The sequence below is a fragment of the Cololabis saira genome, chromosome 18 (assembly GCF_033807715.1).
Source record: "Cololabis saira isolate AMF1-May2022 chromosome 18, fColSai1.1, whole genome shotgun sequence".
Lineage (NCBI taxonomy): Eukaryota > Metazoa > Chordata > Actinopteri > Beloniformes > Belonidae > Cololabis > Cololabis saira.
In genome coordinates, this window is record NC_084604.1 from 38220810 (window position 1) to 38242551 (window position 21742).

Consider the following 21742-nt stretch of genomic DNA (forward strand, 5'->3'; position numbering starts at 1 on the left):
TACCAGGAATGCCAGTAATAACAGGAACACGGGGACTACCAGGAACACCAGAACTATCAGAAACACTAGGAATACCAGTACTACCAGGACTAGCAGCAATACCAGGAACACCAGGAACGTCAGGACTACAAGGAAGACTCGGAACACCAGAAACATGAGGAACACCAGGAATACCAGGAACACTGGGTATACCAGGGACACCAGGACTATCAGGAACACCATGAATACCGGGAAAACCTGGAATACCAGGAACACCAGGACTATCAAGAATACCAGGAACACTAGGTACACAAGGAAGACTAGGAAGACCAGAACTATCAGGAATACCCAGAATACCAGGAACACCAATAATACCAGGGACAACAAAATTACCAGGAATACCAGGAACAGCAGGTACACCAGGTACTAAAGGGATACCAGGAACACCAGAAATGCCAGGAATACCAGACCGATTTCACAGGACAGTGTTTGTTACAGAGCAGGTTTGTCTCACCAGGATAACGTAACGTTAACAACGTAAAGTTAACAACATAAAGTTAACAATCTCAATGATTGTTCCTGACCAACATCTAACTTTATATCTTTATAGTTTGATCCCTTCGTACTCAGAAGTCAGAAAGTTTTAGTCAGAAACTCTGAAACAAATGTCCTCTGCGGTCAGAGTAAAATGAGGCTCAGGCGGAGCGCCGTCAACTCCAGCGTAACCGCCTCCCCGGGTCAAACGTCTCAACTTTAAGGTCAATTTAACGCAACGTAAATCCAGCTGAAGGAATGAAGGAGGACAGTTTGGTCCACTTCCCTTCCGGATCAATCACCTGACCAATCAGAACCGACGCGGCCCGTTGGGAGACGGAGCTAAGAGCTAAAACAGAGCTTTTAGAATAAAACCTTAGAAGAGCTGCTTCTGCAACGTGCAATTAAAATAGTTCATTTATATATTTATCTATTTACGATTCTCAGGCTTCAACTTATTCTGGAGGATCCATAAAATATATTTATGATTGTTTACGGTCCCAGTATGGGCTGTTTGACCCCGGAGACGGTTCACATCAGGCATTTTTATGAGCTCAGGGCGTCCCGGGGGTAAACCGCGGGGTTTTTACGACGAATGAGAGACGACTGCTCTGAAGAACCAGAGAACGTCCTCGTGGAAACTCTGTAGACGACCGCTCAGCGTACTGCGCTAGCACCGGGTCCTAACAACCCTGTAGCACCGCTACATTGGCGTTTGAGTTTGGATTACAAACTCACATTTCAACTTCACAGTGAACATCTTGTTTCCAAATGTCAGCAATGCCTCTTTTTCCTCCGTAAACTTCGTAAACTCCAGGTTCATCAGACAATACTTTCTGCTTTCTATAAATGTTTCATTGATTCATCCTCACATTCAACATAACAGCCTGGTTTGGTTCACTCAGCATCAACCACCGGAACAGTCTAAATAAAATACCTTATATTCTGGACTATAAGCCGCACCTGTATATAAGCCGCATCCGCTCTATATATAAAAAAAAAGATCTTTAGCCGCAGATATTTCTGTAGTTAGATTAGATATTTACTACATGTACAGAAGGATTCTGAACTGTAAATGATGTACATGTTTGTACCTAAATAGATCTTTCCTAACAGTGTCTTTTAACACAGCAGCAACTTTGCTGATTAAAACGGGACAGAACCAAGAGAAAATAACCTGTATTTATTCATCTATTTATCTGTTTGAAATCTGCTTCTACTTCTATCTGCTAAAGAAGAAGTAGCGTATTCTTCTTTGCATTAATTTTGTCTTAGTTTTGATTCTAATTCCGGTTAGAGCGCCCCGAGTGGTGGAAGAAAAATCCACAGAATAGCCGCACCTTTGTATAAGCTGCACGGTTGAAAACTGTGGCAGGGTGCGTGCCACGGGGGCCCGACCGAAGGACGGAGAGACACAGATCTTCGTGCAGACCCTTTTATTCGTTCATTAAACACCCAAAACACCCACACACGTACAGAAGCACCTTCACCCGGCTTCTCAGACCCCTTTCCTGCTGTCCAGCTCTGCCTTATAAAGGCAGGCCGGGTGGAGGCGTGGCAGCGTGGTGGATGGGACACAGGTGCGTGTCCCGTCAACCTCTCCACCCGGCCACAAAAACCTATGGAAAAAGTAGCGGCTTATAGTCCAGAAAATACGGTAGTCAAACTCAGCAATAAAATCATAGGTCAGGAACAGGAACCTCATCAACATCTACAATACTCAGGTCAAGAAAAAAGGCACAAAGATCGCAACAGACACAACAAACATTCCATGGCAACTCCACTCTACTAGCATCAGAATCAGATACAGGTCACTCCCACTCCGGACAAAGAGCATCATCCAGTTTCACCCCCACCTCAATCCCACTTTTAAACACCTAACCCGTTTTTCCTTTTTCTATAGACCTGTTTCTTTCTTTTATCCTATGTAACTTTTTTATCCTGTAGCCCATGTGATTGTTTTTAACCCTTGCTATGACTCCTTGTGCTTATGTAGGAATTTGTTTTTATTCTTGTACTGCATGCAAGGATGCGTGGACTGTGATATTTGCACTTGCACTTTTGTCCTCCCGCAACGAAGTTCCGAACGGAAAAATAAAGTACTTTTGAATTTGAATTTGAATACACATGACCCGATGCCTGATTTGGACCTCCAATGACTAAACTACATTGGTCTCAGACCCCCAGGTCCAGGACCTCCAGGTCCTGATGGTACCCAGAGACCTGAGTCCAGGGGACTGGACCTCCTCGTCTCGGTTGTTGGAGAGAACTGGAAGATGAAGTCCAGTCGTCTCGTTTCAAGCCTCAAATGTCAGTTTCCATTTGACACATCTCTGCTGATTTGCTGTGCGGAGTACCTCAGGGTTCTGTTTTGGGTCCACTTTTGTTTTCTATTACATGTTCTACTGTTGGGTCAGAAAACCCAGTAGTTTGCTGATGTTTCGCATCGTTTATTTGCAGACGATATCCAGGCCTCTGAGATTCAGAGATTGAACTCCTTGTGCAGATAAAACAGTGGCTCGGAGCAAATTCTAAAACCGAGGTGCTGGTGATCGGCCCTGTTATGAAAATGTATGTAAATCTATGTTTTATAATGTTTGTAACTATCATTATACTCACAGCATTACAAGTGGAAAAATACTGTGACAAGATGAGAGTTGGAACTAACTTTTGACCTTTGGAATTAAACTGGAAGAGTGTTGGAAGAGGCACTTTTGCCCTATTGAATGTAACTACAAGACTGCGATTGATTGTCACAGTAGTCAGGATTGAATCAGATAAACCTTGGAGACAACTGAATGCTTTCAATATGATTGATTTGTAACTATGGACTATATGGCTTACGTCTGTATTAACCTCAGTAGCCAGCAGGAAGCTGACACTTATGTTAAGCTGCCTGACTTCTCCTTGTACAAGTAATACCGTTGTTGAATCTCTAACCTCTGTCTGTCCTGTGTCTCATTCTTGCCGCTGCATAGTTGGAGTGCAGAAACACATTTCTGATGATGTCATTCCAGCCATCAGCCAGTTTTTAGGTGATTTGAGTGTCTCATCTAAGTCAAGCCAAAGAAATCTTGTCTTGGACAAAGAAATGTCATTAGAACAAAAAACGAAGCAGCTGATGAGGAACTGTTTTTACCAGTTAAGGAAAATGTCCAAACTATGAACAGTTGATGATGATGGCTTGGTTTTATATAGAGCGCTTTACAGAGACCATTATTCATTCATACACATTCTCACCAATGGTGGTAGCTACGTTTGTAGCCACAGCTGCTACGTTTGTAGCCACAGCTGCTACGTTTGTAGCCACAGCTGCTACGTTTGTAGCCACAACTGCTACGTTTGTAGCCACAGCTGCTACGTTTGTAGCCACAGCTACTACGTTTGTAGCCACAGCTGCTACGTTTGTAGCCACAGCTGCTACGTTTGTAGCCACAGCTGCTATGTTTGTAGCCACAGCTACTACGTTTGTAGCCACAGCTGCTACGTTTGTAGCTACAGCTGCTACGTTTGTAGCCACAGGTGCTACGTTTGTAGCCACAGCTGCTACGTTTGTAGCCACAGCTGCTACGTTTGTAGCCACAGCTGCCCTGCAGACTGACGGAACCATATTCGACCACCACCAACATTCATACACATTCACACGGGGCAAGGTGGGTAAGGTGTCTTGCCCAAGGACACTACGACAGCAACTAGGACAGAGTGGGATTCGAACCGCCGACTTTCCCATCATTGGACGACCCGCTCTACCACCTGAGCTACTGCTGCCAGTTGTTTCCAAAAATGATCTTGAGCTAATTATTCATGCTTTTGTGTCGTCTCTTTTGGACGACGGCAACAGTTTGTTTTCTCGCCTAAACAAGGAGTCTCTTCTTCAGCAAGTCCAAAACTCTGAAGGGTTCACACATCACCACAATTTTAAAAACTCTTCCCCGGCTCCCGGTCCCTTTAACTTCAACATCTCGGTGCTCTGTAGGTCAGACTCCCTCCTACATCCAGGATTTACTAATCTCTTCTCTCCATCTCAGACCTTGCACCGTCTCCACGTTTCCTGGACTCATCGATGATTTTAAGAGAAACTTAAAATCTGTTTCTCCGAGCTGTTGAACATCAGTAGTGAGACGGTTGTTTTACGACCATCATGTTGATTTGATGTACGTTTATTCTAGGAGCTTTAACCCTTGTACTGTCTTTGGGTCAAAATGACCTAATTCTCCCTTCCTCTTTCCTCCCTTCCTTCCTTCTTTACTCCCTTCCTTCCTTCTTTTTTCCCTTCCTCCCTTCCTTCCTTCCTTCCTTCCTTCCTTCCTTCCTTCCTTCCTTCCTTCCTTCCTTCCTTCCTTCCTTCTTTCCTCCCTTCCTTCCTTCCTTCCTTCCTTCCTTATTTTTTCCCCTCCTTCCTTCTTTCCTTCCTTCCTTCTTTTCTCCCCTCGTACATTCTTTCCTTGTTTTCTCATTTCCTTCCTTCCTTCTTTTTTCCCTTCCTTCCTTCCTTCCTTCCTTCCTTCCTTCCTTCCTTCCTTCCTTCCTTCCTTCCTTCCTTCCTTCCTTCCTTCCTTCCTTCCTTCCTCCCTCTCTTCCTCCCTTCCGTTCTCCCTTCCTCCCTTCTTTACTCCTTTCCTTCCTTCTTTTTTCCCTTCCTTCCTTCCTTCTTTTTTCCCTTCCTTCCTTCCTTCCTTCCTTCCTTCCTTTCTCCCTCCCTTCTTTCCTTCCTTCCTTCTTTTCTCTCCTCATACATTCTTTCCTTGTTTTCTCCTTTCCTTCCTTCCTTCTTTTTTCCCTTCCTTCCTTCCTTCCTTCCTTCCTTCCTTCCTTCCTTCCTTCCTTCCTTCCTTCCTTCTTTCCTTCTTTTTCCCCTTCTTTCCTTCCTTCTTTTCTCCCTTCCTTCTTTCCTTCCTTCCTTCCTTCCTTCCTTCCTTCCTTCCTTCCTTCCTTCCTTCCTTCCTTCCTTCTCCCCTTCTTTCCTTCCTTCCTTCTTTTCTCTCCTTCCTTCTTTCCTCCCTTCTTTCCTTCCTTCCTTCTTTTCTCCTTTCCTTCCTTCTTTTCTCCTTTCCTTCCTTCCTTCCTTCCTTCCTTCCTTCCTTCCTTCTTTTCTCCCTTCCTTCCTTCTTTCCTCCCTTCTTTCCTTCCTTCCTTCTTTTCTCCTTTCCTTCCTTCCTTCCTTCCTTCCTCCCTTCCTTCTTTTCTCCCTTCCTTCCTTCTTTCCTTCCTTCCTTCTTTTCTCCCTTCTTTTTCCCTTTGACCCAAAGACAGCACAAGGGTTAATCTGTATCGTCTTGTTTTTATTGTATTTTTACTTTTATTGTAATGTTTTATTCATGATATCATTGTCTCACATTCATGCTAGCAGCGACCTAGCGCTAGCAGCGACCTAGCGCTAGCAGCGACCTAGCGCTAGCAGCGACCTAGCGCTAGCAGCGACCTAGCGCTGCCGGTGACCTTCGCCTCCCTGTTTTTGCTCCGTGGGCGGAGAGGAGGAGGCCACCACTCGTGTCCGAACAAGTTCAAGAGCGTCTGACCCGAACCGTCCTCCTCAAACACATCACAGTCACGCTCTCGCTCTGGCGCTACGCTACGCTAACCGGGCTACGCTAACCGGGCTACGCTAACCGGGCTACGCTAACCGGGCTTCACTCACACTGGCGGCGGCGCGGCCGCTAGCAGCCCGGCCGACGGCCGCTCACTCACCTGCGGTGCGAGTTCCTGTTGCTATTGACATGACCCCGTCCAGAGCAGCCGGGAGTCGGGCACTTTAAAACATTTTCATACATGGCAAGGACTTTGACAGACAAGAGAAGGTGAGAAAGACAGCGAGGGTTAAGAGCAGACAGGAGTTAACAGGCCGGTTAGCATGCACACATCTCTGGACCACACACTGGACTGACGGGCGAGCCGGGATGATGAAACGTGTGTCAGCAGCATGAGCTCCACCGTACAACATCTCCATCATTTTCTCTCTTTTTGTTGTGTTTTTAAGCTGTTTTCATATTTGATCAGGTTCTTATACTTTACAGCATCTTCTCATCTCCGCATGTTTCTAAGTAAACACAGCGAACCCCCACCGTCCTGATTTACTGCCTAAACCTGACAAATACAGACTGAAAAACAGTTTTTTTCCCAACTGCTGTCAGCGCCATAAATGCCTCAAGTCTGTATATTGTTTTTATATTGTTGTTTTTATATTTTCATATTGTTTTTTTATATTTATTGTTAATATTGCACTCTGTTTTTTGTTGTACTGAAGGCCTGCACTCTACCTTTTGTTGCACTTTACAATAAAGAGAATCTTGAAAATACAACTCCAAGCCTAATTCTGGGTTAGTAGCACTTTAAAGGAAAGATGCTAACGAGTAAAAAGATGAACGTGAAATTAAAGTTTTTAATCTCACAATTAAAGTTTCTCTAACTTTTTTTAGATTGTTCCCATTTTCCCTTTTTTCTTATATACCAGGTTGGTAAAAACCTAAGGCATATATATATATATATATATATATATATATATATATATATATATATATATATATATATATATATGACTGTCTCAGAAAATTAGAATATTGTGATTTTCTTTAATGCAATTAAAAAAACAAAAATGTCATACATTCTGGATTCATTACAAATCAACTGAAATATTGCAAGCCTTTTATTATTTTAATATTGCTGATCATGGTTTACAGATTAAGAAAACTCAAATATCCTATCTCAAAAAATTTGAATATTCTGGGAATCTTAATCTTAAAATTGATTTGTAATGAATCCAGAATGTATGACATTTTTGTTTTTTTAATTGCATTACAGAAAATAAAGAACTTTATCACAATATTCAAATTTTCTGAGACTCAGGTTCTCAGGTTGTTCTTGGATAGTTCTACGTTTGTGATCGTTTTACCCTAAAAATGTCGTCACCTAGACGAATGTTGCTCTACGTCTGAGATGGCAGCAACGGAAGGCTAAACTAGAGAATCCACGAGTAAAAAGAAGAGAAGAGAGGAAGATAAAACATGTTTTCTAAGGTTTTGACCTGATCACAACCATTCCTAACCCTAACCTCTGCAGCCAGTCGTCCTGAGACGAACCTTCAGCCACGTCTTCAATAGTTTCAATGAAAAACCGTAGCAGGAAGTCACGCTTCCTAAAAGTAGTCAAATACTCCTCCATACAGATTTGAAGCTGATTTTATAAGAAAAGTTGAAATAGCCTTAATTTATGTAGATAATACCGTTTGTTTGGGCGTGTTGGTAAATTAAAACATTTCAGAGATGGAAAAGAGTGTAAACATTGTTGGAGTTTTAAAGCTTCTGCTAGGAATCAACCTAAACAATCGGATGGTTAAGGTGGTTAAAGCAGAACCGAAGCAGTTTAAATTTGTATGTGAAGAAAAGGTTTATAGGAAAGAGAGAGAGAAAACAGCACATGGGGCCAGTTTTCACCAAAACGTCCTGATAAAATCCCTCGTTTTTCCTCCGACCGCCCAGTTCTTGCTGAGGACACACAAGTTTCATTTGTTCTCATCATAATGGTCATTTCATGAAGTTTCATGAGATGAGGATATTAGTTTGTCATGCGGTGATAAAACAACCCCCTTGCAGAGACGGGTGGATGATTCAGACAAACGTGCACAAACCGTAACAGCTCTGCAGAGGAAACCCTGATTAATCCCAGCAGTTTCTCATCTTTCAAACTCATTCACACTTCTATTAAAAAGTTAGCTCTTAATGTGTTTTCTAAACTTAAAAAATTGCTATTCAAATTAAAAAGTTGTGGAATCCTGATGAATGTAATTAAGCGTAATAGTTCTGAGAGGCAGCGGCTCAGGAACTGCAAACTTTCTAACTTTATATTCTGTTCTGATATTTTCTTGATGGATAAAATTTCACCGGGAATCACGTCTGGATGAAACCGCTCGGATGTGTTTGTCGTCTAAACTAGTTCTGGACCGGGTGTCGGCAACCCAAAATGTTTTAGAGCCATATTGGACCAAAAACACCAAAAACTAATATGTCTGGAGCCGCAAAAAATAAAAAATGTCTTGTATCAGCCTTAGAATGAAGACAACACATGCTGCATGTTTCTATATTAGTTAGAACTGGGGGAAGATTTTTTTTTTCATTATGCACTTTGAGAAAAAAGTCGAAATTTCGAGAAAAAAGTCGAAATGTCGAGAAAAAAGTCAAAATTTTGAGAAAAAAGTTGAAATGTTGAGAAAAAAGTTGAAATGTCGAGATTAATGTTGAAATGTCGAGAAAAAAGTCAAAATTTTGAGAAAAAAGTGGAAATATTGAGAAAAAAGTCAGAATTTCTTGAAAAATGTCGAAATGTCGGAAAAAAAAGTAGGAATGTCGAGAAAAAAGTCAAAATTTCGAGAAAAAAGTCAAAATTTTGAGAAAAAAGTCAAAATGTCAAAAAACGCAAAAAACAAATATGTCTGGAGCCGCAAAAAATAAAAAATGTCTTGTATCAGCCTTAGAATGAAAGAACACATGCTGCATGTTCCTATATTAGTTATAATTGGGGGAAGATCTTTTTTTTCATTATGCACAGAAGAAATTTCGAGAAAAAAGTTGAAATATCAAGAAAAAAGTCAAAATTTTGAGAAAAAATTCGAAATGTTGAGAAAAAAGTCAAAATTTCGTGAAAAAAGTCGAAATGTTGAGAAAAAAGTCAAAATTTTGAGAAAAAAGTCGAAATGTTGAGAAAAAAGTCAAAATTTTGAGAAAAAAGTCAAAATTTTGAGAAAAAAGTCAAAATGTCGAGATTAAAAAGGAAAGGAAAAAGGAAGAAAAGAGAGAAAAAAAGGAAAAAAGAACAAAAAAGAACAAAAAAAGAACAAAAAAAGGAAAAAATAAGGTCAAACATTTTTGAAAAAGCTCCAGGAGCCACTAGGGCGGCGCTAAAGAGCCGCGGGTTGCTGATCCCTGCTCTAGACTGAAGTCATGATGGATGGCTATGGGGGTGAAACATCCCTCGCCACGTGTCCAGTTTTTCATAAAAAGCCCTGTCTCTTCTAATCTGACGCTTCGCCGGCGAGCAGAGTCGCGGCGGGTTTGGTTGGGGCAAATAAATACCGTGAAAGACAAAACAAAAGAAAACGCTGTTTCTGGCAACAGAAACATCTCTGCTCAGCTTTGTGTGGAATCAACTTGCTCTGGTGTTTCCTCGGATAATTAAACCATTTACTAACGACTTAGAAGCTTCTTTGAGACATTCAAGGCTTCACCTCTTTACTCCTCAGTAACACGTGATGGATTCCTGTCTGGTCGGTGAGCAAGGCAGCGATGGAGGAGCAGACCGTCACCATCAAGTCAAGCAGAGCATGCATTAAAGGCAGGGTAAGGGATTTCTGGACGAGGTCACGTCTGCCGATAGCTAGCTCCTCTCAACGAAACACATCCGAGAGGCTTCACTCAGCTCACTTGTCCAAAAGAATGCAGGGAGTGAAAAACAACAGCCTGCAGTTCCTCCACTGACCACCGGGAGGCGGGCGAGCCACTCTGCATTGAACTTCATGTTAATCGGCCAAGTTTGCAGCATAAATAATCACTAAATCCAGGTGCAAAGGAAAGGTTTTGGCCTCCATAACAACTGAACAAAATTTATGGATCATTTTGAGAGTGGATTTACTAATCTAAGGTTTTAGCTACTCATCGTTCAGTGAACTTGACCTATGAGCTGTGAAGAAGAACCTGGCGAGGCAAAATTATTTCTTATTTTAATACTAATCTGTAAACTGAGACCGCTGCATGAGCGAATTCACCCCAAGCTAAAATAGCTAATTTAAATGAGCTAAAGTGGGCGTGTCCGAGCCAGCTTCCCCCAAAAAACAACCTGCAGTTCCTCCACTGACCACCGGGGGGCGGGCGAGCCACTCTGCATTGAACTTCATGTTAATCGCCCAAGTTTGCAGCATAAATAATCACTAAATCCAGGGGCAAAGGAAAGGTTTTGGCCTCCATAACAACTGAACGTGAGGTTTTAGGTCAGATTTATGAATAATTTGGAGCGTGGACTTAATATTCCAAGGCTTTAGCTACTTATCGTTCAGTGAACTTGACCTCTGAGCTGTGAAGAAGAACCTGACGGAGCATAGTCCTTCCTTTTTTAATGCTAATCTGTAAACTGAGACCGCTGCATGAGCAAATTCACCCCAAACTAAAATAGCTAACTTGCGGTAAATGAGCTAACCAAACACGTTTTCTAAGGTTTTTTTAAGGTTTGTGATCTGATCACAACATTTCCTAACCCTAACCTCTGCTTCACTCAGCTCACGCGTCCAACAGAATCCAGAGAGTGAAAAACAACAGCCTGCAGTTCCTCCATTGACCACCGGGGGGCGGGTGAGACACTCCTCATTGAACTTGATGTTAATCACCCAAGTTTGCAGCGTACATAATCATTAAATCCAAGCTCAAAGGAAAGGTTTTGGCCTCCGTAGATTGAATTGAATGGGAGGTGAATTCTTAGGTAATATTTTGGGATAATTTGGAGCTAAGGCTAGGCTGTCACTTTAGCTGCTTATCGCCTTCAGTGGACTTGACCTCTGAGCTGTGAAGAGGACAACCTGATCTCACAAAAATCTGTGAAATGCCCACGACTTCTCACCACTATTTTCCGTGGTACCAACACGAAAATTGTATAATTCCGTGTGAGCACCACGGATTTTGTACCATGCAAAGTCAATGGGATCCGTGGTCGTGATATATACAGGGATTATGACATTATTGTTATTTATATATTATTCTTTGTTATTTTGCCTAAATTATGAGTTTTTGTCGCTCAAGGTACTGTTTGTTACTGTCAGTTTGTAAAAGCATGTTATTAACGCTGTTTTAGCAGTGTTTTATTAAGGTTTTAATGGGAGCACCACGGATATAGTACTATGCGAAGTCAATGGGATCTGTCACCCGATTTGACTGCTGTCGTACCATTGAATGAAGGACAAAATGATAACAATCATCCCATAGATATGGGCCAGTAGGGCCCTACTCTACCTACTAGTAGGTGCAGGAGGCTGTTATCGCCCCTTTCTATGGCTAACCCCATGTTATTAATGCTCAGTAGGCACAGAAGTTTTGTTATGAAGCTCACACCTCACCTAGTGTAATGACCACAGATAAGATAAGGCCTTGCCCGCCTTGGCAACATATCAGCATTTGGCCGACTGGTTAGTGCAGTTGACTGTGGTCTAGGAGACTGTGTTTCGAGACACGCTCTGGGCACGACTTGTTCGCCACAGTATTTTCCTCATTGTGTTATGGTTTTCTTTTAATATCTTTAATATTTCTAAACACAAAAACACAAAAGTGTCCTTTATAATTCAATAATACAATAGGTTCATGTTAAGGACATCCGTTTTAATTAGTTCTCCTTCGATTATGACATGTTATTAATGCTCAGTAGGCACAGGAGGTTTGTTATGTATTGTTATAGGTTTGCCTATAAGGCCTATTTCGTGTCTATTTTTGCACAGTTCACTAACGCTTTGAGCTCGGATGCTGAAATTCTAGACTCTGTATCAGGAGGTGACTCTCATTCACTGTGCCAAGTTTCAGATCTGTGTGACCTTCGGAAGTGTCAAAGGTGACCACGTGTGTTGCTTTTCGGGCCTGCAAAGCCTATTGCTTTTTTTTTTTTCTAAATATTTTTATCCCGGTTTTTTTCCCATTTTTACCACCCCGTGCCCCTACCTAAGTGACAGTCCTGGGCATTGCCATCCTCTACCAACCCCGGGAGGGCCCTGCACTGAGCTCAGGTCTCCTCCTTATCCTGAGGAGTGAGCAGGCCGCATCTTTTCACCAGACAGGGTGGGGCTTCTCCGGCCGGACGTAGCGCGTGGAAGGATCACGTTATTCCGGCCGGATCCTCCCCACCCCATCTGGCGCCCCGGTTGGCCAGAGGGGGCATGTATAGCCCAGGACTGTGTGCATGTTTTTGTGAGGGTAGCAAACATTAGCTACCCAAGGGAACATGGGGAGAACATGCAAACTTCACACAGAAAGGCCCTTTCGCCAACCCCGCCCATGGTGTGGGCGCCGAAGTCATAGGGGAACTAACACGCACTTCAGCACCCACAGCGTCCCCCGGCGGGAATCGAACCCAGGACCTTCTTGCTGTGAGACGGCTGGGAAGCCTATTTCGTGTCTTTTTTAGTTCACTAACGCTTTGAGCTAGGAGGCTGAAATTCTAGACTCTGTATCAGGAGGTGACTCTCATCCACTGTGCCGAGGTCCAGACCCGTGCGTAACATGAACCTATTGTATTATTGAATTATTAAGGACACTTTCGTGTTTTTGTGTTTAGAAATGTTAAAGATATTAAAAGAAAACCAAAACACAATGAGGAAAATACTGTGGCGAACAAGTCGTGCCCAGAGCGTCTCGAACCACAGTCTCCCAGACCACAGTCAACTGCAATAACCAGTCGGCCAAATGCTGATGTGTTGCCCAGGCGGGCAAGGCCTTATCTTATCTGTGGTCGTTACACTATGTTCCAAAAAGTATTGTTTTTAATGGACAAGATCCGGCATTTTACGTCGAATTCTATTGTTCAGGTTTTAAAATTCTAGCTAAATACATAAAAAAGGGAGGTGAGGTGTGAGCTTCATAACAAAACTTCTGTGCCTACTGAGCATTAATAACATGGGGTTAGCCATAGAAAGGGGCGATAACAGCCTCCTGCGCCTACTAATAGGTAGAGTAGGGCCCTACTGGCCCATATCTATGGGTTGATTGTTATCGTTTTGTCCTTCATTCAATGGTATGACAGCAGTCAAATCGGGTGACAGATCCCATTGACTTCGCATAGTACTATATCCGTGGTGCTCCGATTAAAACTTCAATAAAACACTGCTAAAACAGCGTTAAAAACATGCTTTTACAAACTGGCAGTAACAAACAGTACCTTGCGCAACAAAAACTCATAATCTAGCCACTATAACAAAGAATAATATATAAATAATAATAATGTAATAATCCGTGTATATATCACGACCACGGATCCCATTGACTATATCCGTGGTGCTCCCATTAAAACCTCCGTGGTGGTGCTCACACGGAATTATACAATTTTTCCCGTGTATATACCACGGAAAATAGTGGTGAGAGGTCGTGGGCATTTCACAGATTTTTGTGAGATCAGGTTGGAAGAGGAACCTGATGGAGCATGGGGGGGTACCAGCCGGACTGTCTCCAACTCCTCAACTTGTGATTTCAGGAACCTTAAAAGTTGACGAACTGGACCACAAGCTAACTGGTAGCCAGTGGTGATCTGTAGAACCAGTTCTCTTCTGGTTGGGCTGCTAGGCTCGGGCTCGGGCTCGGACTCGGACTCGGACTCGGGCTCGGGCTCGGGCTCGGCCGACCAATGGACAACCAGGGAACTTAGCCGGTCGGTCTCTAGACACGCCTCTGTCCTGGTTAGGTCTCGTTTCAGTAATTTATACGTAACAGTAGTTAGCGTCAGAGGCTAGCATGAGCAAATTCACCCCAGGGTAAAATAGCTAACTTGTGGTAAATGAGCTAAAGTGGGCGTGTCCTAGCCAGCTTCCCATTGGTCCATTTATGGATTACTCTGCATCTAGACAGGGCAGGAACTTTTATACAGGTCCATCATGACCCCCCAATGTGAGCTAGCATGAAGCCTCCCGGGTTGGTAACTGGTCTACTCCTGTGACGGGCCACTAGTGAATGGTGAGTGGGGGGAACTCTCTGAATGTGAAGGTTCTGGGTTAGGAACCCTGTAGAATCCCTTACCCTACCTTTAAAACATCCAACACAGCAAAAACACAGATGTAGAGACATGCCGGACGGTTACGTCATGGAGGACAGTCAGCATGCCCAACAACGTCCAACTTCCACAAACAATCATCCAACAAGTCATTCTGAGTCCGTTTCAATCCTTAAACCTTTAATCCGTCTGTTTCTACGGTTCTGACGCATCAGGTGACCTGATTTGGCCTGAGAGGTGGAGCCTATTTATATTCCAGATGTTTGTTGTCAACAATCAGCACAAGGAGGCAGAAATCATCTGATTGGCTGAGAGGAAACACAGGGGGCGGAGTCACAAAAGGGAGGAGTCCTGCGTTTCTCAAACAGTGAACCGAAGGAAGGAAGGAAGAAGAAAACGGAGGTGTGTTGTTGTTGTCAGCATGTTTCAATTTTAGTTTTAGTCTAGTCTTTGGGTCAAGCTATCAGTTTAGTTTTTATTAGTTTTATTCTCCTTTTAGTCGTGTCAAGTATCAGTCGACTAAAAGTCTGAGCATTTTAGTCTTATTTTAGTCAAAGATTGTATTTATCCAAATCCATTTTACAATTCAAACATCTTATTATTATATTATTATTACCTTATAGACTCAAGAATACATTCATTCCAGGTACAGAGAACTCTAATTTGAATCTACAACATATTTATTTTTCCGCATCTTTTTCTTTGTATATTAAGGATCTTTGTTAGAACATTTCCTCTTGTTTTGGTCAACGAAAATGAAGACACATTTTAGTAATTACTAAATTTTAGTTTTTTTATTCGTCGACGATATTGCATTATATATTTAATTATCGTTATCGTCAAGTGACCAGCATTTTCATTGCATCTCGTTTTCCTAAGTTGATAAAGGTTTGTTGACGATGATATTTAGTCATAATTTTTGTTGACGAAAGCAACTTTAGATGGATGGATGGATGGATGGATGGATGGATGGATGGATGGATGGATGGAAGGAAGGAAGGAAGGAAGGAAGGAAGGAAGGAAGGAAGGAAGGAAGGAAGGAAGGAAGGAAGGAAGGAAGGAAGGAAGGAAGGAAGGAAGGAAGGAAGGAAGGAAGGAAGGAAGGAAGGAAGGAAGGAAGGGTTGAGGCATTGTCACACCATTGTGACGTGAAGCTCCAGCTTCCTACCCACTGCAGTGGCCACACCTTGGAACTGGTTTCAACAAAGACTTGAACCACGGGAATGCCATATGACGAAGTTCCTGACTGACTTATATGTTAATACCAACTCATTTGGCCACAGACTTGAATCACGAGAACTCCCTATGGGGTAATTTACGACTTAGTGACAGTCATGCCAAATGCCCGATAACGGCATTTGGCCACAGATCACATCTGACTGTAAATTGTTTTTGTCCCTCACTTGGCTTGTTTATTCCTGCCTTATGTGCTTTGAACTTACTGTATAAAAGTCATGATTTCAAACCATTCTTGGTCAGCACACCAACCCAGACACGCTCTGCGTAGGTCTGCTCACCACCGGCTTACTGAATAAAACTCACTACACCACAGCGGACTTCTGAACTGGATTTTATATTATTCTTCAACAGAAGGAAGGAAGGAAGGAAGGAAGGAAGGAAGGAAGGAAGGAAGGAAGGAAGGAAGGAAGGAAGGAAGGAAGGACATAAGGAAGGAAGGAAGGAAGGAAGGAAGGAAGGAAGGAAGGAAGGAAGGAAGGAAGGAAGGAAGGAAGGATGGTGAAGGAAGGAAGGAAGGAAGGAAGGACGTAAGGAAGGAAGGAAGGAAGGAAGGAAGGAAGGAAGGAAGGAAGGAAGGAAGGAAGGAAGGAAGGAAGGAAGGAAGGAAGGAAGGAAGGAAGGAAGGAAGGAAGGAAGGGTGGGTGGATGGATGGATGGATGGATGGATGGATGGATGGATGGATGGATGGTGATTTTAGTCAGAATTGTCAGTTTAGTCTGGTTGTTATTTGTCGACGGTATTGCATTATATATTTAATTATCGTTATTGTCACATGACCAGTGTTTTTACTTTCAGACGTGCGGTCTGACCCTGATCCTGCTCCCTCCTACTTTAAGAATCCCGTCCAGCACCGATCTGACCTGGGCGGAGTCTCGGTGACAGTAATTCTGTAGTAATTCTGTCCCATCATGCACTGCAGCAGTGAAGCCTGAGCCTCATAAGGAAGAGAAACGTCTTCCCTGCAGCACCGGCATCCACGCCGGCGCTTACCCAGCAACATCTGCTCACTGTCGTCTGCTCGTTCTCAGCTGAAATTAATGCCTTTGTTGGCCAGCTCGCTGGGCGTCACAAGTGTTTATTTACACCCTGATAATTAAATCTAACATTTTACAGACCCGTCTCTGCCAGAACTAGTGCTTGGTGTTGGTGAGTAGCCAGTTCTGGAGCAGAGATGAAGGAAGGAAGGAAGGAAGGAAGGGTGAGGAAGGAAGGAAGGAAGGAAGGAAGGAAGGAAGGAAGGAAGGAAGGAAGGAAGGAAGGGAGGGAGGGAGGGAGGGAGGGAGGGAGGGAGGGAGGAAGGAAGGAAGGAAGGAAGGAAGGAAGGAAGGAAGGAAGGAAGGAAGGAAGGAAGGAAGGAAGGAAGGGTGAGGAAGGAAGGAAGGAAGGAAGGAAGGAAGGAAGGAAGGAAGGAAGGAAGGAAGGAAGGAAGGAAGGAAGGAAGGAAGGAAGGAAGGAAGGAAGGGTGAAGAAGGAAGGAAGGAAGGGTGAGGAATGAAGGAATGAAGGAACGAAGGGGGTGAGGAAGGAAGGAAGGAAGGAAGGAAGGAAGGAAGGAAGGAAGGAAGGAAGGAAGGAAGGAAGGAAGGAAGGAAGGAAGGAAGGAAGGAAGGAAGGAAGGGTGAGGAAGGAAGGAAGGGTGAGGAAGGAAGGAAGGAAGGAAGGAAGGGTGAGGAATGAAGGAGTGAAGGAAGAAAGGAAGGAAGGAAGGAAGGAAGGAAGGAAGGAAGGAAGGAAGGAAGGAAGGAAGGAAGGAAGGAAGGAAGGAAGGAAGGGTGAGGAATGAAGGAAGGAAGGAAGGAAGGAAGGAAGGAAGGAAGGAAGGAAGGAAGGAAGGAAGGAAGGAAGGAAGGAAGGATGGAAGGAAGGATGGAAGGAAGGAAGGAAGGAAGGAAGGGAGGAAGGAAGGAAGGAAGGAAGGAAGGAAGGAAGGAAGGAAGGAAGGAAGGAAGGAAGGATGGAAGGAAGGAAGGAAGGAAGGAAGGAAGGAAGGAAGGAAGGAAGGAAGGAAGGAAGGAAGGAAGGAAGGAAGGAAGGAAGGAAGGAAGGAAGGAATGAAGGAAGGAAGGAAGGAAGGAAGGAAGGAAGGAAGGAAGGAAGGAAGGAAGGAAGGATGGAAGGAAGGATGGAAGGAAGGAAGGAAGGAAGGAAGGAAGGAAGGAAGGAAGGATGGAAGGATGGAAGGAAGGAAGGAAGGAAGGAAGGAATGAAGGAAGGGTGAGGAATGAAGGAAGGAAGGAAGGATGGAAGGAAGGAAGGAAGGAAGGAAGGAAGGAAGGAAGGAAGGAAGGAAGGAAGGAAGGAAGGAAGGAAGGATGGAAGGAAGGATGGAAGGAAGGAAGGAAGGAAGGAAGGAAGGAAGGAAGGAAGGAAGGATGGAAGGATGGAAGGAAGGAAGGAAGGAAGGAAGGAAGGAAGGAAGGAATGAAGGAAGGGTGAGGAATGAAGGAAGGAAGGAAGGATGGAAGGAAGGAAGGAAGGAAGGAAGGAAGGAAGGAAGGAAGGAAGGAAGGAAGGAAGGAAGGAAGGAAGGAAGGAAGGAAGGATGGATGGATGGATGGATGGATGGATGGATGGATGGATGGATGGATGGATGGATGGATGGATGGATGGATGGTGGTTTTAGTCAGAATTGTCCATTTTTAGTCTGGTTTTTATTTGTCGACGATATTGCATTATATATGTAATTATCGTTATCGTCACATGACCAGTGTTTTCGTTGCTAAACCCCGTTCAGACGTGCGTTCTGATCTGATAAGTAGCCAGTTTTGGGAGCAGAGATAATTTGTGTCTCATCGCTCCTCAAACGAGTGAATCGGATGATTTCTGCCTCCGGAGCAGCTCCACCTCTGAGAGAAGGTCCGAACCTTCGTCTCCCGAACTTCAGCGTAAATGACTTGTCGGACTGTGTCAGGCTGAGATCCAGCGGTGGCACCTACTCTCAGGCGGGACGCGGTCCTTGTGGGGACACCCGGACAGGCTGCGGTGATGCGGGTACAGACCCGTCACGTGGCCGGTACCGTCGCAGCCCGGCGTCGGACACTTACTCTCCTTTTTTTCACCTCTGGAAGAATCTGGAAGAAAGAAATGGAGAGCAAAGATGAGACGGTGGTGGTGCCGGAGTACCAACGTCATTAACGTGCTATACTGGTTCTAGACTGATTTAATAAAGTTTATTTTGTCCATGGATTTACAATTTAACTTGCTGATTCTTTTTGTTGGACAAGAGTATTTAGTTTTTTAAATACCTGACATGTTTCGGTGCTGACATGTTTTTTTCCATTTTTACCACCCCTAAGTCAGTCCTGGGCATTGCCGTCCTTTGCCCCGGCGATTACTTCTGCCTTCATCAGAGTCACCAACGGTGTAGGAACGGTGACTCTGTCTCTAGACTAGTTCTAAACTGATCCTACACTAGTTCTAGACTGTTTTTAAACTAGTTCTAGACTGGTTCAACACTAGTTCTAGACCGGTCTTAAACTAGTTCTAGACTGGTTGAAGACTAGAGGTTCGGTGCAATTCATAGATGTGTCGATGCATCGCGATGGGTCAAGTGACGATTTGGAATCGAATAATTAAAAAAAATAAAAAAATAAATTAAAAAATGTTAAGTTATCCTATCCAGATTCCAGACTGAATAAGCTGCTGAATCATTTCATTTTCAAGAATGCACATTTCTTATTGTTCACTGTAAATATGGCAGATATGTTTACACTAAGTACATATCTTGTTTACTTGAATTAATGAACTCATTAAATCCAGGGCTTGACCGTTTTCAGTGTTTTCCACCAACAGAGGGCGCTCTCATGCAAGTGCAGCTTTCCCTGGTCAAAGTTAAGGAAGTCAAAGAGCAAATGTTTACATAGTCATAACATACATTATTTTGTGTCTTTGAAAAATACAAATGTACAAAAAACCTTGTTATTTACTTAATGAGTGTTGTTAGAGGAACTGAGTTCATTGATTGGCTATTTATTTACAAATGTAGCCACAGATGAAGACAAAATCAATCTTGTATGGAAAAAAGCATTAAAAATCACAATAATCGAAGAATCGTGGCACCAATAATCGAATCGAATCGACAATTGTTATAATCGAAGAATCGAAGCTCAAATAATCGAAATCGAATCGAATCGTGAGGTTCCCTTGTTTGCACAGCCCTATTGAAGACTAGTTCTAGCCTGGTCCTAGACTAGTTCTGGACTAGTTCTAGACTAGTTCCGGACTAGTTCTTTCTAGACTGAAGCCATAATGGTTGGCTATCGGGGGTAAAAAGTACATCCCTCATCACATGTTCAGTCTTTCATAAAAAGCCACGTCCCTGCTTCTCTCCTGAAGGTTCAGTTAAAACAGAAAACCAGCAATTCGGCACATTTAAACATTATTTACTGAACATAAAAGCCAGCGTGCTGTTTCCTCATCACCGGGTTCACATCTGTACGAGAAGACGTTTGGGCAGTTTCTGGTCTGGAGTTCAGGTTTGTCTCAGATCCTCATCCTGGTCGGACATGCTAGCGCTAACCTGCTCTATACATTTAGGATCTATTGCATAGTCTATTTACATGATTATTCACTTATCTAACATCGGACTGAAGGTCCTTTCTGGTGGTCACAGAGTTACCAGGAGCAGACTCGTCTCCCTGAACCGAACCGAAGGATATTGTGTAAATAACGAACATGGAACAAGAATGAGAAGAGAGTGTCGGCTGATGGGCGTGGCTGAAGTCCCCGGGGAGACAAGTGTTGGGTTTGTTGCCTGGCAACAGCTGTAGCGATGGCAACGCTTGCAGCATCGGTAGGTATCACAGGTGAACTCAGCACGGATGGAAACGCACATCTAGGGCTGGGCGATTTTGGACAAAAATAAAATCCCGATTTTTTTCTCTGAAAACCCGATTTTCGATTTCGATTTCAATTTTTTTGGTAAAACTACAAAAGACAATGGAATAAATTGTTTCAAATATTTTACCTTTATTTTTAAAGAAAAATAGCAAACAAATTTCCCTATTGGGAATGAAGTGCAATTGAAAGATACTGTAAATCCTCCTTGAATTTAGTAAAGTGACAACATTTACAATTTTCTTGACCAAACAAAGACTAGACGAGCTCTGTCTGTAATGCAGCCAGCTGCAAAAAAGGAAAATCGATTTTCCGATTTTCCTTTTTTAACATCGATTTTGATTAATAAATCCGATCTAGATTTAAAATCGATTAATTGCACAGCCCTACGCACATCCAAAAAGCTCCACATCCGGGGTGCAGAGGTGCTCCTTCACCGTCCATCGTGAGGAAGACCTGCAGGACTCCCGCCTCACGTCTGTCCGACCGTCTGAGCTCCGACCGTCTGAGGTCCGACTGCTTGAACCTGCAGCTGCCGTTTCTGATGATCAGCTGGTCCTGTCCTTCCCTCTCCGGCGAGCCACACCGCTCAAACGGAACAACCATCCTCCCGTCCCTGACGTCAAACGTGGACGAAACCCAGTCGGACAAGTGTGCCGTCCCGGGCGGAGACTCGGACACATCCTAATGAGGACTAATAACTCCTCGTGGCCGGGCTCTCACGCTAATGAAACTGTCTGAAACCCATCTGAGCCCATTATGAGCAGCGCCGGCGCCGACCCGCTCCCGGTGTCGGCGGTGTCTGCCTCTTACTGGATTGAGAGGAATAGGCTGCGAGCGGCGTCCCACAGATGAGATTTGCTGTCTTAACGGGCCGTGCAGATTGTCATTACTCACGCCTGACAGGTCTGATGTCGCCATAACGGCCCGTTTCAACAAACATAAGCTCCCCAGTAGCCTGGTACTGATTCAGTTCTAGAGACCTGGACTGGTTGCTGTTTGTGTCTCTGCCTGTTCCCGTTTCTGTTTGTTCATTTTCTCTCTTGCAGATTCTAAAGGCGCGTGTGCCGTCCTACAATTAGTCTAGAACTAGTCTAGAACCAATCTAGCACTAGTCTAGAACCAGTCTAGACAGGTCTGATGTCCCGACGCCGGCCCGTTTCAACAACAGTATCCTAGTACTGATTCAGTTTTAGAGACCTGGACTGGTTGTTGTTTGTGTCTCTGTCTGTTCCCGTTTCTGTTTGTTCGTTTTCTCTCTTGCAGATTCCAAAGGCGCATGTTCCGGCCTACAACTAGTCTAGAACTAGTCCAGAACCAATCTAGCACTAGTCCAGAACTAGTCCAGAACTAGTCTAGAACTGTTTGTTCGTTTTCTCTCTTGCAGATTCCAAAGGCGCGTGTGCCGGCCTACAACTAGTCTACAACTAG

At 43.7% G+C, this 21742-nt stretch overlaps 1 protein-coding gene across 2 annotated transcripts in view; it reads right to left on the bottom strand.

Moving 5' to 3' along the window:
- myt1la (myelin transcription factor 1-like, a) overlaps positions 1–21742 on the bottom strand; it is a 121164-nt gene that overhangs the window by 49812 nt on the left and 49610 nt on the right. For both annotated transcript variants that reach the window (XM_061746342.1, XM_061746341.1), the window contains exons 7-8: positions 18412–18546; positions 6202–6292 (exon numbers count right to left, since the gene is read on the bottom strand). In XM_061746342.1, the coding sequence (XP_061602326.1) occupies positions 6202–6292; positions 18412–18546 (226 nt within the window). The remainder of the gene's footprint in view (positions 1–6201; positions 6293–18411; positions 18547–21742) is intronic.